Below are 23,367 nucleotides of genomic sequence, written 5' to 3' on the forward strand. Positions count from 1 at the left end.
ATATCTTTTGTTATAAATTAGAATTAGGCTTATGATATATCATGCATTGGAAGAATATTTCAAGAGTTTTCCAACGACATAGAACTTTCATAAAGTATTTGAGGCTCAAAAATCATATTTGCGCGGTTAGGGGCTGCAGTTATGAGATGGGAAATTTTGGTTAACATTTGTGGATTTTGGGCTATTAAAATGGCTAAAATGCCTTAGGAAATGACAGTGGACTAGATGAATGGAATATTCAATTCATTTCACAAATCGGACCAAACAAGCAGTGAAGGTTGTTTTGTCATTAGACTTCATTTGGGGAGATTTTTAGTTTTCTATGACGACATTACTTGATGTGACGTCTACAAACTCGTAATCTTAGTTCATACAACTCTAAAAAATTATTATATATTTTTATATTAATATGGAGTGAGTAAACAATAAATAACTTAATAAGTAAATAAATTTAGGGAAATATTGTTAAGAATAGTACGACCTTCCAATGATCTTTAAAAAAACAAAACGACCTTTTGAATATTATAAAATAAAACGATTTTTGACATGTATCTGCTAAAATAGATTAAAAAATCATACAAGTTTTATATAGGTTAAACGAAACACATTTCGCATTGTAACTAGTTAAGATTCTTTTAATTTAAATTTAAATTTTTACATTTTTTTATTTAATTAAATGAGTTTAACTTTTTACAAAGTTCTTAAAAAAAAAAAATTCTCCTTCCAAATTCCCCATCCTGCTTAGCACCCCTAACTAGCGCCACTAAACCCTACCTACTCGTTCATCCGTAACACTCCCACCTTATCCTCTCTGACCCTCCCCATCTCGCAGCTACCTCACCATACTCTATCATCCCAATCTATTTCCTCGTAATACCACTCTTGTATTTGGTATCAATGGTGACGTACTGATGTAATGGTATTTTTCGAGGGGATACTTGTGATGGTGAACTTGTTGTTTTAAGGGTGGTGATAGGGATTCAAGTGGCTGTAGGAAATGAGGATGAGGAGTGGGGTTTCCTCAATGAGGTTCAACTCACGGGTTGTGTCATGGGTGGGGTCGTGGTTAGTTGCGGTCAGCTAAGGGTGGGGTGGGAATGGGGTTTTGGGGTTGGGTTTATTTGGTGATGTGGTGGTAGTTATGGAGGGGTGGTGGCCATGAAATTGATACACTGTAGGATGAGAGGGAAGAGAAGACCATAGGTTTTTTTTATAGTACTCCATCCGTTTTATAAATTTGCTCCATTTCTCTTAGGCACGTATGTCAATGCTAACCTTTGATAAATAATACCTTTAATTATCAATAAGTATAAATTCTAACAATTGAAATTTAATAATCTATTCATTGAGACGATTCCAATAAGTATTTACAAGATTTTATTTTTCTTATGTATAAATCACAAACATTAGTTAAAGTAGGACAAATAAAGTGCAAAAAAGTAGAAATGGAGCAAGTATTTAAAACGAAGGGAGTAAAAAAAAAAAATTTAGATTTTAAAATTGTAAAAATAAAATAAAATTATATCTAATTAGTACAATGTGACATGTGTCACATTTTACTTTTTAAATAGGTTATCAACCGGTTATATTCTATTTTAAGAAGATACTCCCAAAGGTCGTATTATTCTAGGATAATGAAAAGTTGTTTTTTTATTTTGTAAGACCGGCCAAGGTTGTCATGTTATTCTTGACAATAATTCCTAAATACAATTAATCTAAATTTTACTTTTTAAACTATAAAAAAAATTATAGTTATACTTAACTGAAGAATTGATTTTAAAACCCAAAGTATAAAAATGTGCTTTGAGAAAAAGGAAATAATCTCTTGGTTCAATGATACAAATGATCTTTTCAAACTCTTACTCATATGATATATCAATGGCCTCATGGTTCTTGTGATTATTTCCAAACAATGAGATTCACATGACAGAGCAATGGCCTCATGCATCTTGTGATTATTTCCAATTAGTGAAATTCACATGATAGAGTAATGGCCTCATGCATCTTGTGATTATTTCCAGTTAGTGAGATTCATATGATAGAGTAATGGCCTCATGCATCTTGTGATTATTTCCAATTAGTGAGATTCACATGATAAAGTAATGGTCTCATGCCTCATAAATGTTTCCATTAAAGAGATATTCACATGATAAAGTAATGTGATCATGCCTCTCACGATAATTTTTAATTAATGAGGTAAACAATGATATATCAATGACCTTTTTTATTTTTTATAATTATTGATATCACATGGATATGCAAGCTAGTAAGCCCATGATTTATTCATGCATTTGATCTACTGATACTATATAGTCAATGAATCTTCTCATAATTTTCATAAACTCTAAAATAATCTTAGCAAATAAGAAAATCAAGTTATTTCATTTAAGAGAGATTTTAAGGTTCGATGGACGCCCAAAATGCCATCAATAATGAAACAAGAAGTAGCTATGATCGAATTCATGAACTCAAGGCGTTCGATGAAGGAAAACTTGGTGTTAAAGGGCTTATAGATGCCGGAATACAAAAAGTTCCTAGCATGTTTGTTAGACCGCTTGATGATCGTGTAAAAGATTTTGATACATGTTTAGATCAAAATATAAAGGTGCCAATAATAAACTTTGCTGATCTTGGTGAAAATAATGATCAAATTGCTGAGATTGCCAAGGAGATAATAATGGCATCAAAGGAGTGGGGATTTTTTCAAGTTATAAACCATGGTATCCCTAATGAATTGTTAGAAAAGATGATTAAACGAACTCAAATGTTTCATGAACAAGATGATGAGTATAAGAAGAAGTTCTACACTCGTGATTTTCATTCAAAGTCTGTGTACTTTACTAGCAACCATGACTTGTACAAGTCAAAGGCTGCAAGTTGGAAGGACCTTCTGTATGTTAACGCTCGAAAAACTGGTGGTGAAATTGATCCTGAAGAGTTACCTCCTGTATGCAAGTAAGTTATTTTTTGTCTCAAATAACATACAATTGTAGATCATATGAAATTAAGTTCTTAAATTGGTGTTATTTTACGTAAAAAAAAATAAAAAATTCTAGTATCCAAATAAGGGTTTCAATCCATGCATAGCTTTGTCTCTAAAATTTTAAAACAATAAATAATGGTTTATATTATTTTATATTCACCTACAACCTAAGCCCACATATATACATCAAATAGTCTACTTCATAAAAGTTATATATATATTATGATTTTAAAATTACTTAGTAGTATATGAAGAGATGGATATATTATTGAGTACAATTCACAAAAAGTTACTTTGATTTTTTTGTTTGTGGTTTTCTTAAAAAACAATCTCAATCGAGTCTTGTTTTATTTGTCACAATCTTTATTTTTGTAAATTATTTTTTTTTTTGTATAATATTTGCTAATTATAATGTTTATAAAAATACACGCTTTTAATAACTGGAGATATTAATATTTTACATTATATGTAGGCAAAAGTTCAAACTAAATAAAAATGGAATAATTAATTATTTTTCATTTTAATATTTTATGTTATTTTACAATATTATAGTACAATTGTGTAAGTTAATAATTAACTTAAAAAAATTTCTCTTTAAATTTTTAAAATAAATGTACTAAATATAAATTTAATTTAAGGGAAAGTAAATTAAGTGTGGATTTAAAGCTCTAGATTAGGAAACTTCGTGTCCTCATATCTAGATCTGGTCTAGTCCTTTAAGGGACAAATCTACATGATTTGGTTGTCAGACCAAAGTATATGGAAATAGTGAGATATCTGGGATTTTAAAACACGGTGTACACAATTAAAATAGTGGTGACATTATACTAAGAAGTCGTAGTATAAATTAAATCTAACAAAATTTTAATAAATATACGATGCATTTTGGAAAAAGAATGTCGAATCTGTCTGTGTAATGAGAATGTGAAATTTAAAAAAATTGGAAATCTGTAAGCACGGTGGGTGATTACTTCCTCAATTGTTCCAAGCTTTTGCTTGCTAACTTTATAATTTGATTTCATTAATTAATTAATAGTGTATGAAAAAAAAAACTTATTTCGGTGGATGCGGACATAAGATATAGGCACATCCACACCTTCTATGGAAAAATTTATTACATCCGTCATTATATGGAAAAATTTATTATCAAGATAGGCCTTGTTTAGTTCACCTTATTTTTACTTATTTCAGAAAAAATAAGTTCAGATTAGATCAGAAAAGTTCAGATCACATCAAATCAGAAAAAATAAGTTTAGATCAGATCATCGTTTTTTGTGCACTTTTTAATCACTAAATATCTTTAATTTCGTAATTAAAAAAATTATGAAAATCACATAATAATTAATTAAACATTATTACGAGTCTAACAAGACTCCACTTGATTTATTTTTTATGTATAGATTATCGTATATTTAAGGTCAAAGTTTGGTCAAATCTAACATTCAGATTAGATCAGATCAAATCAGACTAAACCAGATCAGATAAGATAAGTTTAGATAAGCAAAAATAAGGTGAACCAAACAAGCCATTATTATACTCGAAATTTGTGTTGTTGTCATATCTAATAAATAAATGGAGCAACATTTCATCAATTTAATACATACTTCATGGTTAATTTTAGTTGACATACTTTTGACTTTTGCTTTATCCATAAACTATACTTTGATATTAGTCATATATGATCTTATTTGAATCGTTTCAATGTTAATTTTAGTAAAAGTCATTATTTTTAATTTTACAATATGCTGATAGTTTGAGAAATTAATCGGTTAAATTGAATGTATAAAATATATGGTTAGGGATGAATTTAAAAAATATATTCATTTTGTAGGGATGTAATATTGGAGTATATTGACCGTATCCATATGCTCGGTAATCGCATACTTATGATAATATCATTCGGTCTTGGACTTGAACCCGATTGTCTTGGAAATATAGCAAAAGGTACAAGAAGTTGGGCCATAGCTAACAACTATTATCCAGCATGTCCACAGCCAGAATTGACCTTGGGAACTACTGCCCATGTTGATACTTCATTTATCACAATACTCCTACAAGACAATATTGGTGGACTTCAAGTACTTCATGATAACAAATGGGTTAATATTGAGCCAGTTACTAGTGGTTTGATTGTTAACTTCGGATCAATACTTCAGGTATTACTTCCTTTCATTGTATACTAGGCCTTACATAAAAGAAGGTTAACAATTTACACTGTTAAGGAACAATACTTATAGTTCTAATCTTTTTATCTTACAGATGATAACTAACGACATAATAAAAGGTGCATGTCATAGAGTGATTGCTAAAAGTGTTGGACCAAGGATCTCTATTGCCTTCTTTTTTAGTGGTGTTATGACATCTGAGAAGATACATGGTCCAATAAAGGAGCTAACATCAATAGAAAATCCACCCATTTATAGGAAATTCTCAATTGAGGAAGTGATAAAAAACTTATTCTCAAATTCACTTGATGTAGTTGGAGCCAACATTGATTATTTTAAAAATCAACATAATAGTGATGACAAGTAATTATCATGGGCGATATGTTACAAAGATATGTTTAATTGCTACACAATAAACAAATTTATTTGATATTTTTGTAGCAATATATTTTTAATTTCTTCAAATTAAAATGAAACACCTTTAGTTACTATGAGCTTTGTAGCATGTACTTGCTTACCTCTAATTTTCTTAATCTATTTTATCATGTACACTTTGCTACAGATTTACAAAATTATAGCGAAACATGTTAGACCTTGTAAGCATTAAACTCTGCAATGAAATGTGAAAATGTGTTTGAGCATGCTTATATTAATATGGGGATAATTAGAAACCTAAATGTTTTCCAAAAAAAAAAAAAAAAAAAAAAAAAAAAAAAAAAAAAAAAAACCAACAGACCCCTAAATGTTTCTCCTGACCCAAACCTAGAGCTGTCAATTCGGGTATTCACGTCGGGTTTGGGTCAGGTCAAATCAGGTGTCGAATTAAATCAGGATTAGGTTATGTCGAATCAATCTAGTTTCAGATCAGGTTTATGTTCGGGTCGGGTCAATTTCAGTTCAAGTTGTAACTGATCGTTCACCTTTTCGGACATAGGTCGGGTTCAATTCGAGTCAAATTCAGATCGGGTTCAATTTCAGGTTTGGGCTGTGTAGGGAATATTTCAAGCATCATAACCCCAAGCTTGAACCCCACTGTGATCATACACTTAAGTATGGTGGCGTCCAAAAGGAAAGAAAAGAGAGCAAAGAGAGTCGCTAACAAGTTTTAGGAACTTGTAAACCAATCACGAGGTGAAGGTTACACCCCTTAACGATCCAAGAGATCGTCAACTCCAAAAGGTCTTGAACCAAATAGGGTTCGGGGATGAGGGTACGAATCCAATCTACAAAAGAAAGGACCCGCCCTATAAAATAAGCCTTTACTTTATTCTACTCGTATTCATGTGCGCTTTTTGACTAACATGCAAACATTATATCAATCCTAAACCTGTTTAATCTATGTTGGTTGAATATTAATGCACAAATAAAACTATTATTGGCGATCACTTGAATTAAAATCATATTAGCCTAAACCAAATTATTAATATCTTATTAAGCGTGATTTCAAGAACAAATTCCCTTTAAACAAACATAAAAGGCGTGATCAAGAAATAACAATAAAATATATCAAGCAACATAATAATAATCAATAAATATATATCAATAATCATAGCATAATCATAAGGTCTTGAACCAAACAGGGTCCGGGGATGAGGGTACGAATCCAATCTACAAAAGAAAGGACTCGCCCTATAAAATAGGCCTCTACTTTGTTTTGCTCGTATTCATGTGCGCTTTTCGAATAACATACAAACATTATATTAAACCTACCCTGTTTATCTATGTTGGTTGAAATTAATGCACAAATAAGACTATTATTGGCGATCACTTGAATTAAAATCACATTAGCCTAAACCAAATTAATAATTATCTTATTAAGCGTGATTTCAAGTACAAATTCCCTTTAAACCTGCATAAAAGGTGTGATCAAGCAATAACAATATAATAAAACAAGCAACATAATAATAAACAATAATAATAATGATGATAATAACATGATAAGGCATAATAAAGCTTAATAATAATAGCAAGATCCTAGGCATGATACTAACAAGATTAATAACAAATCCTAGCATGTCACTAAGCAATAAAGATCAAAGATTTAAACCTAACATGGTACTAACATGATAACATAATATTAGAAATAATAAGAGGCAACCTAAACATGATACTAGAAAGCAATAGTAACATCCTAACATGATACTAGGAATATTAAACAATAATAAACATGCTTTCTACATTGAAAGAGAGTAATAAGATTACATACTTTGAAGCCTTGTATCTCTTTCTAATAACAAAATACACAAGTTAGTAACTTCAATGAAAATCAATAAAGAATAATTAAAGAATCAAATTGAAATCAAATTAAACAAAGTTTTGACTAGTTTTGGACCAAACCCTCAGAAATTATCAACCTTTCACGTCTAGGACGAAGGCAACTTCGAACTTGGCTAAGAGACTCTAAGTCTTGTGAATGCGGAATATTGTTTGTAAAAGCTAGTTTAGAAAGAGAGAGAGAAAAAGAATTAAGTAATTCTTGAGAGGGAATAGAGAGAATTGATGATGAGAGTTGATGAGAGATCCTGAATAAAAACGGAGGTTTGAGACCCTATTTATAAGGAAAAAGTCCGAAAATCACAGAATTTGATAAGGAATAAAACTACACGCTATCGCTAACAAACTGACCTTGTCGCCGGATTTTTATCTTGTCGCCAGGCGACAGAGTCTGTCGCGAGGCGACAAGCCTGTCGTTTGGCGACAGAGACAGTTTTTGCGGATTTTGTTTTTATCATATCTTTTGATCTAAATGTCCAAATAAGTCATATAATATGTCGTTGGAAAGCTCTTGACGTCTACTTTTTAATGAAATTGGAATCAGATTAAAATCTTTTGTAGATAAAAATATATGGACGAAATAGTGGAAGGGTGTCAGTTTTGGATAGAGTTTCGTATATCTTTAATATCTTTTTCGTTATAGCTCGGATTTATTATTATAATATATCATTGGAAAGATAATTTCAAGATCTATCCAACCATATAAAATTTGGATAAAAAATATGAAGCACGAAAATAATATCTGACTATCTTTGAACATCTTTAAATCCGAATAGAATTAGGAAAGTTTTAAAGAAGGAAAGTTTATATTTAAATCAAATTCCATGATCTTATCTTTTCAAAAAAGGATAATTAAGATATTTTAGAAACTTATAGAAGATTCTAATCAATCCTAATTATTTTAGGAATAGGATTAAACCTTTGGACCCTCCTCATGATCATTGGGTCGTAGGTAAAATCCGGTTTGGGCCCAGTTTAGTATATTGGCCATAACTTCCTCATTATTCATCGGAATTGGGCTTATAATATATCGTTGGAAAGGTCTTTTCAAGCCCCATCCAACTACACTATTATTGGACCCTTATCATGGACCAAAATAAAGTGAAATGGACGTTTTCATATAATAGAGTGGGTTTTCGAAAACAGAAAGAAGGATTTTAATAAAAACTAACCACAACACTTGACTTTTCACACTTTCACCTTATTCGATTATGGTTCGACGTGAAAGGTATTCATCACTGGGTTTGGTTTTGGGGAGACACGATTTGGTGTCTACAGGGAATAAGTAAAAGAAATAAATAAAAAGGTTTGGGCCAAAAATAATAAAACAATAAAATAAAAAAGAGATTTTGGACTTAAATTAAAACTATGCTTTTACCAAACATCAAGACTGATCCATGGACTATTCAGAAATACGAATTTAATTAAATACGATTTTTAAGCACTCTCGGGATTAAATATTGAACCCGACCAATAGTGGCGGTGAAAGGTTGTTCATCATCGGGTTTGGTTTTGGGGAGACATTTTTAGGTGTCTACAGGGTGCTTACGCTGGATGGGATTCCCTTATCCCATCTTACTCACCTGAGGTTGCGCGCAATGCGCCATTGATGCTGTTAAGGCCAATCCCCCTGATGTGTCTCTTGTTAGCCCCATTCCCCATGTTCAGCCTTTAAACAGTTTTTCATGGCTTGATGAAATGGCTGACATGCATAGGTTTGATCATTATGTAGTGCGCGCTCAATCAAGTAGAATGGCTGAGTCTCCTGGTGACCGCTCATACTTCGACTGTCAGCCCACTTATGTTGTTGAGCCCGTAAAGGAGGGCAAGACTGAATTCTTCCTTGATGACAAGTGCTATGGGCCTAAGAACTGTGTGCTAGATTCCAGTTGGCGTAAGGACGCTAAGAGACTGGATCTGGCTGCTGTTGGGCAGAATTTTTACGGTTTTAAGGAGGGCTACAAGCTGGTTCTGCCTGCTAATGGTGCGAAGTTATCAGCCCCCTCCTGCAGGTCATATTGTTGTGTTTGCCTCGCAGCTAGACTTGGGCTTGAGGTTCCCCTTGGACCCTACCTTAGAGAAGCTGCTACGTGCTTTTAACATCTGTATATCTCTGGTGCACCCTGTCTCCCTTCATACCCTGATTTGTCTGCTGTGGTTTTTGAGGTTTCGAAGGTGCCTTGAGTCTCTGCATTTGTTCAAGTCTCTCATGAGCCTGAAAAGATCAGCCTCTGGGACTGAGTTAGGGTGGTACTATGTTGCTCCCAAAGAGAGTAAAGTCTTGTCCTACCCAAAACTTGGGCGTTTCAGGGACTGGACTGGCAAGTTCTTCTGGGTGAGGGTGCCTTTCAATTTTGCTGCTCCGCGCAACTTTAGTGAGATTCGCACCAACATGGCTGGGGTCACAGTTTCTCCCTCTGAACCTGCTCGTGAGACAGAGGCTTTTGAGGCTCTGCAGGGAGCGAGGACAGGTGACTCCAAGTTTTCCAAGGTCTGGCTACCCAACTCTATTTACATCGTGGGTAATGAGCAGCTTTCTGCCATGCGTTTGTGCCGTACACATGAGTCTGGTAAGCTCTTTCTGCCCTTTGCCTTTTTTTCTGTTTTCTGTCTTTTCTTCCTTTTTTTTTTGTTCTTATCTCTCTGCCTTATTTGACTTTTTGTCATTTTGTGTTTTTAGGCTATGACAAGTTGGACAAACGCATCTCGAGTTGGCCGATAATTGGAAGGACCCTTTGACTGCCACTCTTGAGAACCCTCCTCAACTCTTTGATACGCTGGAGGTGTATGCGGGTTCCCTGAAGGGTGAGGTGCATTTGGCTCCCGCTGAGCTGCGGGCTGTTGTTGGCACTGTGGCTACTGGTGAGCGTGCTGGGTCCAGCCGCGCTGAGCCTGAGCCCTCGTCTTCTACTGTTGGGAGTAGGCGTGAGACTCGCCCTACTCCTCGAAAGGTGGCTTCAGATTCTGAGGCGTTAGTAGCGCCTACTGCTTCCCCTGAGAAGCAATCTGTCGCGGCTTCCGGCCGGGTGGCACCTCAGACTTCTGCTGCCAAAATGCAACGTGAACAAGCTTCTGAAGAACCAAAGGCTATTGCCGATGATTTTGCTGACAGTGTTCTCCAATTTCCCTGAGGGGATTGAGACCACTACAAAGGCTATTGCCGATGATTTTGCTGACAGTGTTCTCCAATTTCCCTAAGGGGATTGAGACCACTACTGCCGGTGAAAAACCCGTTTCCTCTGCTGAGCATGTTCTGCTCTTTCCTACTTCTACTGATGATACTGCTGCTGCAAAGGACACTGTAGTTCCTTCTGTTGCAGCCACTGATTTTCAGCTCCCTGATGAATTTGTCATGGAGCTTCCAAGAATTCCGGCGCGTCCCTACGAGATGAGGGGGCGGCTTCGAAGCGCTACCCGGGGTGGGCTCTCTCGAGCTGTGGGCTCTCTCCAGCGGGATCGTCCAGTGATTGACCTGGAGGAAGATCCTATGTCTTCTGCCCCTGCTGGGGATGAGCCAGAGATAAAAAAGGCTCGCACTTCTCCTGGCCCAGACCCTTTTGCTTCCACGTCTGCCAACACTAGACACCCAGGTGGGAACGTTGGTGGGGGAGATACTCAGAACTCTAGTGAGCTTAACCGATGCGTTCACCAGTTCTTGGGTGATGCCTTTAAGAACCCTCTTTCTGCGTCCTCACTCTCTGCTGGAGGGACTTTTCGCCCTACTGGGGCCATTGAGTTTGCTGAGGTCCCTATTGACATTCATCTTCGCCCAATACTCTATCCTTCTAGAGCTGAGAATGCTCCCTTTTGGCCTTTGATGAATGTGAGGGTTGATGAGTCTTTATTTGTAGATAACCCTCAGAAGGATGGTTCGTCTCCCTGCAGATTCTACGCGCAGCTCAGTCAGCTTTCCAGTAGCTACTGCTTGCCATGATTTGCAGAAGGTTAGTCTTTGCTTTTTGCTTTTATTTTTCTGGTTTCAGCTTTTCTCTGCTTGTATTGTAGCTGCTGTCTTGCTTTACTTATTATTATGCTTTACTTTTCATCATTAACTTCTTTTGTTAACTCCCACTTTGGCTGACTCTTCTTCTCTGCTTTTATTGTAGCTTGTTATGTCTGTGGGGGATTTGTCCAATGCTTTGCTGTCAGTGGAGAAGGAATATCAGAACCAGGGCATAACCCTTTCCCAGAAGACTCTGGAGGTTCAGCAGGCTCAAGCTGAGAGGGGTGCTATGGCCAATGAGGTGACTCCGCTGAGAGAGAAGGCAGATGCCTTGCAGCTCCAATTGGGAGAATTTCAGCTCACTCAGACCAAGCTGAAGGACTGCGAGGAGCAGTTGGGGACTTCCCAGGCCAGGGTGAAGATGTTAGAGGTGGAGGTGGCAGACTTACAGGCTGCGCATGCTGTTGCGCTGGAGGCTGCTAGGAGAGAGGCTCTCAAGTCTTTTGCGCTCTCTCCTGCTTTTGCTAAGCTCCTGGCTAATCGCCATGATGGAGGATGGGAAGCTGCGGCTCGATGTGTTAGCAGCTTGTATGGTGAGGGTGAAGAGCAGAAGGTCACTTTAATGCCTTCTAGGCTAAGATCGAAGCTGAGGTGAGGCTGGTTTGTTTGACCTCCCTACTGATCACCGTCGCACTGCGGGCTGCAAGATTCCCAATTAGGCTGTGCTGAACTTGGAGGTGCCTCTCTGCCCTGACGTTGCTGCAGCTATTGGAGTGGAGTCCTTGACTGGTGATCAATAAAGGTTATGGCGGCTGTCACCCTCCTACTCCAGTAGTTCCTCTGAGTTTACCTCACCCAGATCTGTTGTAACTAGGTAGTTTTTGTTAATATCTTTGGAGTGTATAGCTGCCAAAGATTGTATTTCTCTGTGTATTTTCAGAATACTTTGTCTTTTGTTGCTGGGTCTGCCCAGCTTAACTTGAATTTGTGATTTCCCAACTTTACTTGCTGAGTGTTTCCTTGTCCTGGTGGACGAGGGCTCAGCGTCATTTGCTTTGTAACTAACCAGCTGAATGTTTACTCTGCCTTGGTGGGCAGGGGTTCAGCTTTATAATGTATGCTCATTATGATCGTCTCCTGCTGCTTTGCTTGCTGTTTATTTCATTGTTTGCACGTTTGCCTGGAACTGAACATTTCTTAGCAGTATCTAGATCTTTTAGCATTGCAGCTTCCTTGTTATATTTGGTGGGGCCTCGTAGGTTGGGCCTCCCTGTCTTCTCGATTTAGTTGCTTAGCGCTTTCCTGCTTCTTTTGCGCTCTGCTGTGCTTCAGCAGGGATTTTATTACATTTTGTCTTTCCTGCTTTACCTGCTTTAAGTGTTTGTGCGTTGTGTACTTCACTTGGCTTTGACCAAAGGTTTCGTCTATGTGCTGGTTGATATATTTGATTGAGCGTTATTTGACTTATCCTTGCTGAGACTTGTTTGTGTCGATCAGCTTTTTGCCTATTTCGTCTGTGTCATCAGCTTGCTTTGTTGCAGCTTATTTATGTCGTTCAGCTTGTTTATGCTGAGACTTATTTATGTTGTTCAGCTTTCTTATGATGAGACTTACTTATGTCATTCAGCTTGTTTATGCTAAGACTTATTTATGTCATTTAACTTGTTTATGCTGAGACTTATTTATGTCCTTCAGCTTGTTTATGTTGAGACTTATTTATGTCATTCAGCTTGTTTATGGTGAGACTTATTTATGTCATTCAGCTTATTTAATGCTTGCTTACTTCTCTTTGTAAGGGCTTACTGCTTGGCTGTCTTCTCCTTTCCTCTCCCCCTCGAAGAGATGGGCTGAATGGGACTAAGAGGACCTTAGTGTTGCCCATGTAGCTCATCTTCTTCTTTTCCTCTCATCTCCCATCCTCAAGCTGAACGTGTCAGGCTCCCCCTTAGGCGTCCCCGAGGTGGTGCCCTGTTTTGCTTTTTGCAGGTGAGGTGAGATTTTAAGGAGGGATGCTTTCACTTTGTCATTTTGTACTAGGGTGCTTCTTGCCTTTAACACTTTATTATTCTTCTTGTTTGACTTCTGCATGTTAGTATATGATGCTTAGGCATACCATATTAAACAAATTTATGCAACATACTCCTCACGCAGAGGCTTGTATTTCATTGAATAAAAATGGCTCAAATGCCTTAGTCAACATAACATGGACTGAATAAAGGTTTATCAAACTTGAAGCAGCTATATTTCAGGCTATTTAAACAAAATATTTCTTTAACACATCTGCATTGAAACTGTTTCTTAAGACCTGACCGTTTTGATATGCGAGGAGAAACGCTCCAGGTCCAACCTGCTCGTGGATGATGAAAGGGCCTTCCCAGTTTGCTGACAGCTTTCCATGCTGATTTCCTCTTCCAACTGCTGCTGTCCTCCTGAGGACTAAGTCTCTGGAAGGAGCTCCTTATGCTTGACCCTTTTGTTGAAAGCTTTTGAGATCCTGCTTTTCTAGGCTGCCAGCTTAAGGGCTGCTTTTAGCCTTACTTCCGGCAGGAAGTCTAGCTCTTCCAGCATGCGCTTTTCATTTCCTTGCTGCTCAAAGTGTTGTATCCTCAGGCTGGGGATTTGCACTTCCACAGGGACAACTGCATCGACCCCGTAGGCCAAGGTGAAAGGGCTTTTACCGGTTGCCTCCTTCTCAGTGGTCCTATTTGCCCACAAGACCTCTGGGACTAAGTCTGCCCACAGGCCCTTGTACTCCTCCATCTTCTTCTGTAGGGCTATCAGGATCAACTTGTTTGCTGCTTCTGCTTGGCCATTGCTCTGCGGGTGGCAGACTGAGGCACTTGCATACTTGGTGCTCATATCCCCCAGGTAATCCTTTATGGTGTCGCAGTCAAATTGACACCCATGATCGAAGACTATGCACTGTGGCACCTCGAATCTAGTGATGATGCTCTTCCATATAAAGTTCTGACCTGGGTTGCCTTTATGTACTTGGTAGGCTCAGCTTCTATCCACTTTGTAAAGTAATCTACTGCCACAATGAGATACTTCCTGCCCGCCGACCTAGTGGTGAAAGGTCCCAATATGTCCATTCCCCACTGAGCGAACGGGATCGGGCTAAGGATTGGAATCAGATCGTTTACTGGCTGATTTATGACTGGTGAATATTTTTGACACTTGTCGCATTTTTTAACATATGCTAGTGCGTCTTGCGTGAGATTTGGCCAATATGCCCCTCTTCTAAGGACCTCTACTCCCAATGCTTTTCCGCCAATATGGTTGGCACATATTCCGGAGTGGGCTTCTTCCATGATTCCCTCCTGCTCCCATTCTGGAATACACCGCAGCAGTGGCTTTGAGAAGCCTTTCTTGTTGAGCTCTCTATTCATCACTACATACCAATTTGTGTCTTTCTTCACCTTTTTAGCCTGTACTTCATCATCGGGCAGCGATCCATGAAGTTTATATGTCAAGATGTTTGAGAACCAGGCTCTCTGACTCCCAACGCAGTTTACCTGCTCCTTTTCAGCAATGCTGCTTTCCTCTAACACTTCGACCATCACTGTTCTTGTGAGGCTTTGCAAGGTGGAGCTAGCCAACTTAGATAGGGCGTCAGCTTGAGAGTCTCCTGCTCTGGGGACTAATTCTATCTGGAAATGGACTAGCTGGGCTGCCAGTTCTTTCACTTTGGTTACATATTTCATTATAGTGGCTTCCCTTATCTCATATGCCCCCTGCAGCTGGCTGGCAACGAGCTGGGAATCAGTCTGCAGGTGTACTTTGCGAGCTCCGGCTGCGAGGCTCATACGCAAGCCTGCCAGCGTCGCCTCGTACTCTGCTTCATTGTTAGACGCTTTGAATTTGAACTTGATGGCATACTCAAATATGTTTCCTTCTGGGGACGTCATTATGACTCCTGCTCCACTCCCCGTTTAGGCTGAGGATCCATCCACTTCCACCTTCAAGACCCCAATGTCGTCTTCTTTTTCCTCATAAGAGGCTTCCACTATAAAGTCTGCTAAAGCTTGTGCCTTGATGGCTGCTCTAGGCTTGACCTCGAATTCATACTCAGAAAGCTCGATTGCCCACTTTAAGAGTCTGCCCAATGCATCCATCTTTTGTAATGCTTTCTCCAGCGGGTGGTTTGTGAGGACCTCTATTATATGCGCGTCAAAATATGGTTTTAGCTTTCTTGCTGTTGTGACCACTGCGAAGGCTAGCTTCTCTACCAGTGGTACCTTTGCTCTTCCTCGGTCAGCACGTGGCTCACAAAATATATCGGCCTTTGTTGCTTCTATCTTTCTACCAGCAGAACGGCTGCGATTGTCTATATTGATGCTGAGATGTATAACTGCAGTTTTTCCCTCAGCTCCGGGCTGATCATTGTTGGGAGCTTAGTCAAATGCTCCTTAATACCCTCAAAGGCTTATTTTTCCTTAGCCCCCCACTTGAATTCTCTGTTTCCTTTCAATAGCTGATAGAATGGCAAGGCTTTGTCTGCTGACTTGCTGATGAATCTGGTTAGTGCGACCATTCTGCCTGTCAACCGCATGACATCTTTAATGCTCTTAGGCTCGGGAAGACTGAGGACTGCTTCGACCTTTTCCGGGTTGGCATCTATTCCTCTCTCGCTGATCTTCCTGAGCTCACTCCAAAGACACATTTCTTCGGGTTGAGCTTGATTTTATACTTGTTCAAGGTGGAAAATGTTTCCTCAAAATCCATGATATGTCCAGCCTGCGTGACGCTCTTAACAATTGAGTCGTCAACTTATACTTCCACATTTCTTCCTTTCTGGTGAAGGAACACTCTATCCATTGCCTTCTGAAAAGTTGCTCCAGCATTCTTCAGCCCGAAGGGCATAGCTTTGTAATTATACACTCCCCCTTCGGTGATGAATGCAGTTTTCTGCCTGTCTGGCTCGTGCAGGCTGATCTGATGGTACCCTGAGAAGGCGTCCATGAAGCTTAGCAGGGCGTGCCCGCTAGTTGAGTCTACCAGTTGATCTATCCGTGGCAGTGGGTAACAGTCCTTCGGGCAGGCCTTGTTAAGATCCGTGAAATCAACACACATTCTCCATTAGCCATTTGCCTTCTTCACCATGACCACGTTGGCTAACCATTGTGGATAGTCACAGGGTTCAATAAATCCTGCTTCCAAGAGTTTTTCCACCTCTTCTTGGATTGCCTGGTTTTTCTCCGTGGAGAAGCTTCGCTTTTTCTGCCTAACTGGCATAATATCCTCCTTCACATTCAGCCTATGCACCATGACTGCTGGGTCGATTCCGGGCATTTCATCTGCGGAAAATGCAAAAATGTCTTTATTCTTTCTCAGCAGCTATATGAGGTGCACCCCTACTACTGGATCAATGTCTTTCCCTATTTTCACCGTCCTCGAGGGATCACCTTCTGTGAGCTCGACTGTGACATGCTCCCCGCTGGGAAGTGGTCTGGCCACTTCTTCTTTTGCAGGCTCGAAGTTTTCCATTGCCAACTTCTGTTTATCTTTTTCCCTGTGATACTCTTTACGCTTCCTCTTCCTCGACTTCTTCTCAGGCTACTCAGGGAGTCTTCTCTCGGAACCTGACTGCTATCTGGTTTTGGCAGGCTGCTTCAAGGCAGTTATGTAACATTGTTGGGCTGTCTTCTGACTTCCCCTGAGCTTTGCTAACCGTCCCTCATTAGTTGTGTAAGCCATGGCCAGGTGGTAAGTGGATACCACCTCGCCTATCTTGTGGATGATTGGTCTTCCCATAATTACATTGTAGGGTGAAGGGGAGTTTATCACGAGAAATTCTGCTCGGACATCACGCCTTCTTGACCTCTCTCCTACCCGGACTAAGAGTTCGATTATGCCTTCTAGGGTAAGCCCCGAGCCATTAAACCCGGTGACCTCGTAGTTTACTCTTTTCAGGTCTTTTCTGTCCAACTTCAGCTCGTTGAACGCACTGATGTATATGATGTTGGCTGAGCTGCCTTCATCTATCAGTATTCTATCTACCTCCCGGTTTGTAATTCTCATTGTTACCACCAGCGGGTCATCATGAGGGTAAATTATGCCCTTCTGGTCATACTCATCAAACGTGGCTCGTGGCTGTAGGGGAAGAGGTGGCCATCTACGTTTATCATTGTCCTTAATTTGATGTATCATTGCCCGCAGGTCAGCCCGCACTCTATTAACTGTCCCCTCATGTACTGTACCTCCGCTAATCACGTACACCCTGCCCTCTAGCTTGCCATCTCTATCCTTGTCTCCAGCTGGGCCCCTATGACCTCCTCTGCGGTCAGCTCGGCCCACTCTATCCTCCTCTCTCCTTCTGGGAGGGTAATCACGCTGCTTAAATTGACTCAAGTATCCTCTCCTGACTAAGTCCTCTACGTTGTCCTTCAAGTGCGTGCACTCGTCAGTGGTGTGGCCATAGTCCCTATGAAAGTCACACCACTTACTGGTATCACGGCTCCTGTTTACCATCCTTGGGGGCCTCTGCCACTTATCATCAGCCTTGTTCACACTAAATATGTGAGATCTGGAATGGGTTAGTGGGGTATATTGATCAAACTTCCTAGGCCTTGGCCCTCTCCTTGGATCGGATCTTCTCAGTCCTACGATCATGTCTGCTTCTCTGCGGTTTTGCTCAGCTCTGCTTGGCTTGTCCACCCTGGGCGTGTTCTCTGCCCGAGTGGCCTCTACCCGCCTAACTGGGTCACCTGTTGCTTTCCTACCCAGCATTGCTCTATCAGTCTCATCTGCTTTGATGAACTCGTGTGCTTTACCCAGCGCTTCAGCGAGCGTTTTGAGGCTCTTACGCCCCATATATGCTCTGAAGGGTGACCCTGGCAGTAGGCCACTCTGCATTGCCAACAGTGCTACCTCCTGGCTCATATTTGGAATGGTTGTTGCCTCCTTGTTGAATCTGGTGATGATGAACTCCCTCAGGGGCTTATCCTTTCCCTGAACCAGGGACATCAGCTCGGTTGTCATCTTGGTTCTGTCCACCAAGGTTATGAAATGCTCCATGAACATTCTCTTTAGCTGGTTGTACGAGTATACCGAACATTTGGGGATGGCGCCGTACCATTCCGCCACCAGCCCCTCCAGAGTTGGTGGGAAAGCCTTACACTAGACTGAGTCTGTCATGGTCTAGAGTACCATATGATTCTCGAAAGCTGATATGTGGCTTTTGGGTGTTGTGGTCCCATTGTACTTGCAGCTCGGCATCTTCACCTTCTCCATGGGTTCCACCAGAATCTCCTGGCAAAATAGGGAATCATCTGGAACAACCTGGATTTGCGCCCGTTTGTCTCTCTCCGGGCTGGATCCTCGCTCTGCGGCCGGTGACCTACTGCGAGGGACCCGCTTCTCCGGGTTGATCCGAGCGGGGGTTATTTCCTCCACGCTCCATTCTCGATTCAGGTTGCGAGCTTTCAGCTCCAATACCTTTTTCCTCAGTTGAATGAGCTCTTTCTGCTCAGGGGTGAGAGCTGAGACTTCCGGCTTTTTCTCTGCGGGCTCCGCAGCTGCCGTTGTCGGTGATGGGCTTGCCCCCTTACCCATATTGGTAAGGACCTCCTGAAGGAGTTATGTCTTCGATAAGTGCAATTACTAGATATATCAAGGATCACTATTATGGAGATAATAAGTTCATTCTATGGGGTCGTCAATATCTGGTGCTAGATATGATAATTGATCTTTGGGTTAGTTAAATAGCCCAAAGCCTTATAGAATGGATCCTATGAGGTCACACAACAAGGGTATTGGGTTAAACAAGTAAGAGGCCCATTAATGGGCCTCATGAGGATATAACAAGCCATGTAAGGAATAGAGCTAGTGTAGTTAGAAGTGGGCTAAGTGTTTGGGCTTCACATGGACTCTAATTATATATGTGATATATAAATAGAGGCCATGCCTAGGGTTGCATCAAGTCACAACTCACTCATACAGTGAATTATGAAACAAGCAACCAAACACTCTAGAACTCTCTCTCACACGCCTCTCTCCTTCCCTTCATCCGTACAACTGTACGGACTACCCTAGCAAGGTGGTTGCTCGTCGTGGTGGTGGTGGTTCGTGGCTCGTTTGTCTCCTCTCCTCTCCGTTGAAGGTTGATTGAAGCGTTCAGTCACGACTAACTAGCATTAGTGGAGGTTTAACTTGTGCCCGTGGACCAAGTAGAGGAATCACACTTGGGGTTCTTTATCTCCCATTGTTCTTGCTCGATCGCACGTGGAATCACGCTTCAAAGGTACAATTATTTGTTCTTCATGTGTTATGCATTAGATCCTTGGATTAGGTACTGTATGAATATGATTCATGTTATTTCCGCTGCGTAGTACCTATAAATCTCTAAAGTGGTATCAGTTAGCCTATTGCATTTACGCATATTGCCAATAATTCTTTGATAATCCACAATTTTAATTCAATTAGGAGGGAGAATTTTAATTATGGGTCAATTATTATATTAAATGTGATTTAACTCTTGGAATTGATTAAATGTGATTTAATAATGCTCAAAATAGCCATGAAGAGATCCGAATTTTGCCCTAGTTTATTCGAATTTTTTCGAACCCTAACCCTAATTTTTCGAAAATTTCGAACCTAATTAGCCCTAAAATCTGATTTTGTGCTTGATTTTTTGTTCGATTTTGATTGTTTAATGTTTCATGATTTTAATCTAGTTGATTTCATGTATAAATTATGAATTTTGCATGATCAATGATTTGATTTAAAAGTTAAATTAAATTGGGGATTATTTTCATGAAGAACCCTAGTTTTAAAATTAGATTATGAATTTCATTTTAATTGGATGAATTAGCATAAAAGTTATGTTTTAATTTATCATGGACCACATGAATTTTATTTAACAAAAGTTGTTGATTAAAATTGAAAAAAATTTAAATAAAAAAAAAAATTTCAGCAGCAGCAACCGCGGCTGGGTGGCGCTGCCACGGCGGTTGCCGCTGCTGGTGGTCTGGAGGGAGGCGGGGTGGGGCAGCGACTCGGGTCGAGGAAGTGCAACAACAGCAGCACCGTGCAGCAGTTGCGCGGCGCTACTGCTGCTTCTGTGTGCCGCTGGCAGCAGCGTACACCTTGCGGTGTACGGCCACCGTGGCCGGCTTCGGCTGGCCACACCACGGTGGCTGGTGCACGGTTTTTCAAAAAAAAAAATATTCAGTTTTTGAAAATTTATTTCAAGATAATTATGAATTATTTTGGGATAAAATCAGTTTTATTTTGGAAAAGTTAAAATATTTTGAAAATATGATCTTTTATTTTAAAGATAAAATTGGTTTTATTTGGATAAAATCTTTTATTTTAGGATAAAATCAGATATTCAAAAGTTGTTATATTTGATATTATCCATATTTAAGTTGTTAAATTGGTAATTATCCATAATTAAAGTGGTTAATTTTGGATAAGATTTGTTAGGATATTCTGAGCATATTCCAAAAGGATAATAATTGATTTAAATAATGTGATTATCCCATAATTATTTTTGGATATAATTGATTTAAAATATTGTGATTGGCTAGTAATTAGGATAGAATTTCCTAACTTTGTTAGGATAATCTTTGAGGATAAATATGATTTATCTTTTAAGATTAAAATAAGATTTGATTCTATCTCATGACTAATTTAGAATATATTATATTTTATTTATGATCATGAATAATATATGATATTACCTAATTACAATAATTAATATATGAGATATTTAGATGCCATGTTTCCTTAATTGTGAACATTCGATGTTGTAGTTTAGGAAAGCATGATGAGTGATTTATTATGTGGCAATTTTATAATATATGATGTTGTTTATTGCTATATAATGACTAGTATGGCCCAGTAGATTGATAAATACGATCTGCGCATCGTGATGTATTTTTGTAATCTTAGTACGGTCTACGAACCGATAAAGTATTTTGTAATTTTATTTTATTTTATTTAAGTAGTAGATAGAATAGAGTAGAATTACAGGTTGCAGTTAATCCAAGAAGCCCATGAAGTGAAGGCCCAAAGGAGCAAGGTGGATGCGATCCATGATGATTCAAGTGGGAGCATTTACTTTATTAGCTTTCTTAGGATTAGGGGCCATGCTATGTCTTATTTGTGCATTCAGTATTTTATGCATGTTAGATTTTATTGATGTCTTGTGATGATGCGCTAGAGTTCACTATTTAATCACAACATAATAAATCTAGATCCCAGTAATATTGATGCAGCTTTTCCAATTAAAAACCCGACGAAAACCTTGATCGTTTATGATGGGTCGGCCCTCAGCAGAGCATCATAATATATCTTGGGAAAGTGGGGGTAGGACCGCATATCTACACTTTTAATTGGTTATATTCAACAAGGTTACCTAAAGCGTTTAGAACCTTGAAGCTAAGAGTAATAATTAAACATGCGATGGTTAATTATTCAACCAAGAATTACAAGAGTTGTAATCAGTAAAGAGTTTACTCACCTTGAAAATGTAATGGTTGATTGCAGGGCCTCACTCTGGTTAATTATTGCACGAATAAAGGATCTTGGAATCACTTAATTCAAGTTGGGATCACTTAAATTGAATAGAGTGTTTTAAAGTTACCAATTTAATTCGCTTTTGGTACTTTAAATTTATTAAACATAATTGAATTTTGCGTTTACTTATAAGTAACATGTCGTTCTAATTTTATTATTATATATTATCTCCTCGATTGAAAATAAAGTTGAGAAACGTTCTCAAAAGTTTAAAAGATAATCCATAAACCTATATTCCAATTTTGCTAAGATTGTTCTAAAAGGCAAGTTTTAGAAATTCATGTCACATGTCTAAGGTTGGTTTTATTCAAAATGTTTGAGTAAAATACCAACACATCTTCATTTTGAAAAGTGTTTTCAAGGGATATAATGAGATGGGAGGTACAAACCCTCTAAAAGACAATTATAGAAACCAATAAAATCTCTTATCTTCAATATGATTGAATATAAGAAAGTGATTGGAAATATCTATGATCAAAAGTTGATCAAATGACAGTATTCTTCATCTACTTTATATAGAGTTTAATACCTGATTAAACTCAAATATAAATAATGATAGAATAGACTTAGCAGAATCATGAAAAGTGCTTAAAGTAGTTGAGCAAGGTATCATTTTGAACCTAAGAGAAATGTTCTAGGTGGCTCAAACGGGAAAGGTTTAGGAATATATGAGGATTGCATTAAGAAGTTATAGGCCAAGAATTGCAAACAAGTTGCTACTTCTCAAACCTAGAACTACTTACATGCTAAAAGTTGTTATGAACAACAAATGTTTCAAATTAAATGGACCAATTCCAATTGATTAGATACTACCTCATATAGTTGGAAGGTAAAAGAATGGAAATGTTCCAATTTAAGAATTATATTATAGAAATTGATTTAGCATATTGCTACTTCTTGGACATATGATGTCTTGTTTAGTTCACTCATTGCACAATGTGATTAAACTAAAGGAAGAAATTATGGCTAAAGGAGAAATAAATTTACAAGTTTAGAAGCAAATGTTGCTACTTCACAAGTAGAATCTACAAGTTTGGAAGCAAAAGTTGCAACTTTACAAGTAGAACCAGTATTTCACCACTAATAATTGGCTAGAATTAAATAAATTTTATTCATTCTTTCCATTATCAAAACACCATTCGATGTTAGTAATGACTAAACATCGAAGATTCAAAAAACGTGGAATAAATGTTATTCTATGCTTCATTGAGTCATAATGTGTTTTGAATTGCTAAATAGGTTTAAAATTCTATATGATAGAAATAATTAAACCATTTCTATATATATATATAAATTGTCTCTAAAATGTCAATTAATTCGAATGAAAATGAAAATTGCATGCGGAAGATCCAAAGGGATGGACTTTCAATATCATTCGATTATGAATTCATTGATATATGTAATTATCATTCTAATTTGAAATTTTGACTAAGTCACCATTTAGAGAAATGATGATGAGAACTCAAGGTCGAATACATATC

General features: G+C 38.4%; 1 protein-coding gene across 1 annotated transcript; it reads right to left on the reverse strand.

Moving 5' to 3' along the window:
* Positions 1 to 16,954: 16,954 nt before the first annotated feature.
* LOC145616888 (uncharacterized) lies at positions 16,955 to 18,346 on the reverse strand. The gene has a single exon (XM_081671603.1). The coding sequence runs from the start codon at positions 18,344 to 18,346 to the stop codon at positions 16,955 to 16,957; it is 1,392 nt and encodes a 463-aa protein (XP_081527729.1).
* Positions 18,347 to 23,367: the final 5,021 nt, after the last annotated feature.

This window comes from Chenopodium album, chromosome 26, assembly GCF_948465745.1.
Source record: "Chenopodium album chromosome 26, dcCheAlbu1.1, whole genome shotgun sequence".
Lineage (NCBI taxonomy): Eukaryota > Viridiplantae > Streptophyta > Magnoliopsida > Caryophyllales > Amaranthaceae > Chenopodium > Chenopodium album.

Excerpts from the sequence above, each read along its gene's own strand:
- LOC145616888 (XM_081671603.1), bottom strand. The coding sequence starts at position 18,346 with ATGACAACCGAGCTGATGTCCCTGGTTCAGGGAAAGGATAAGCCCCTG.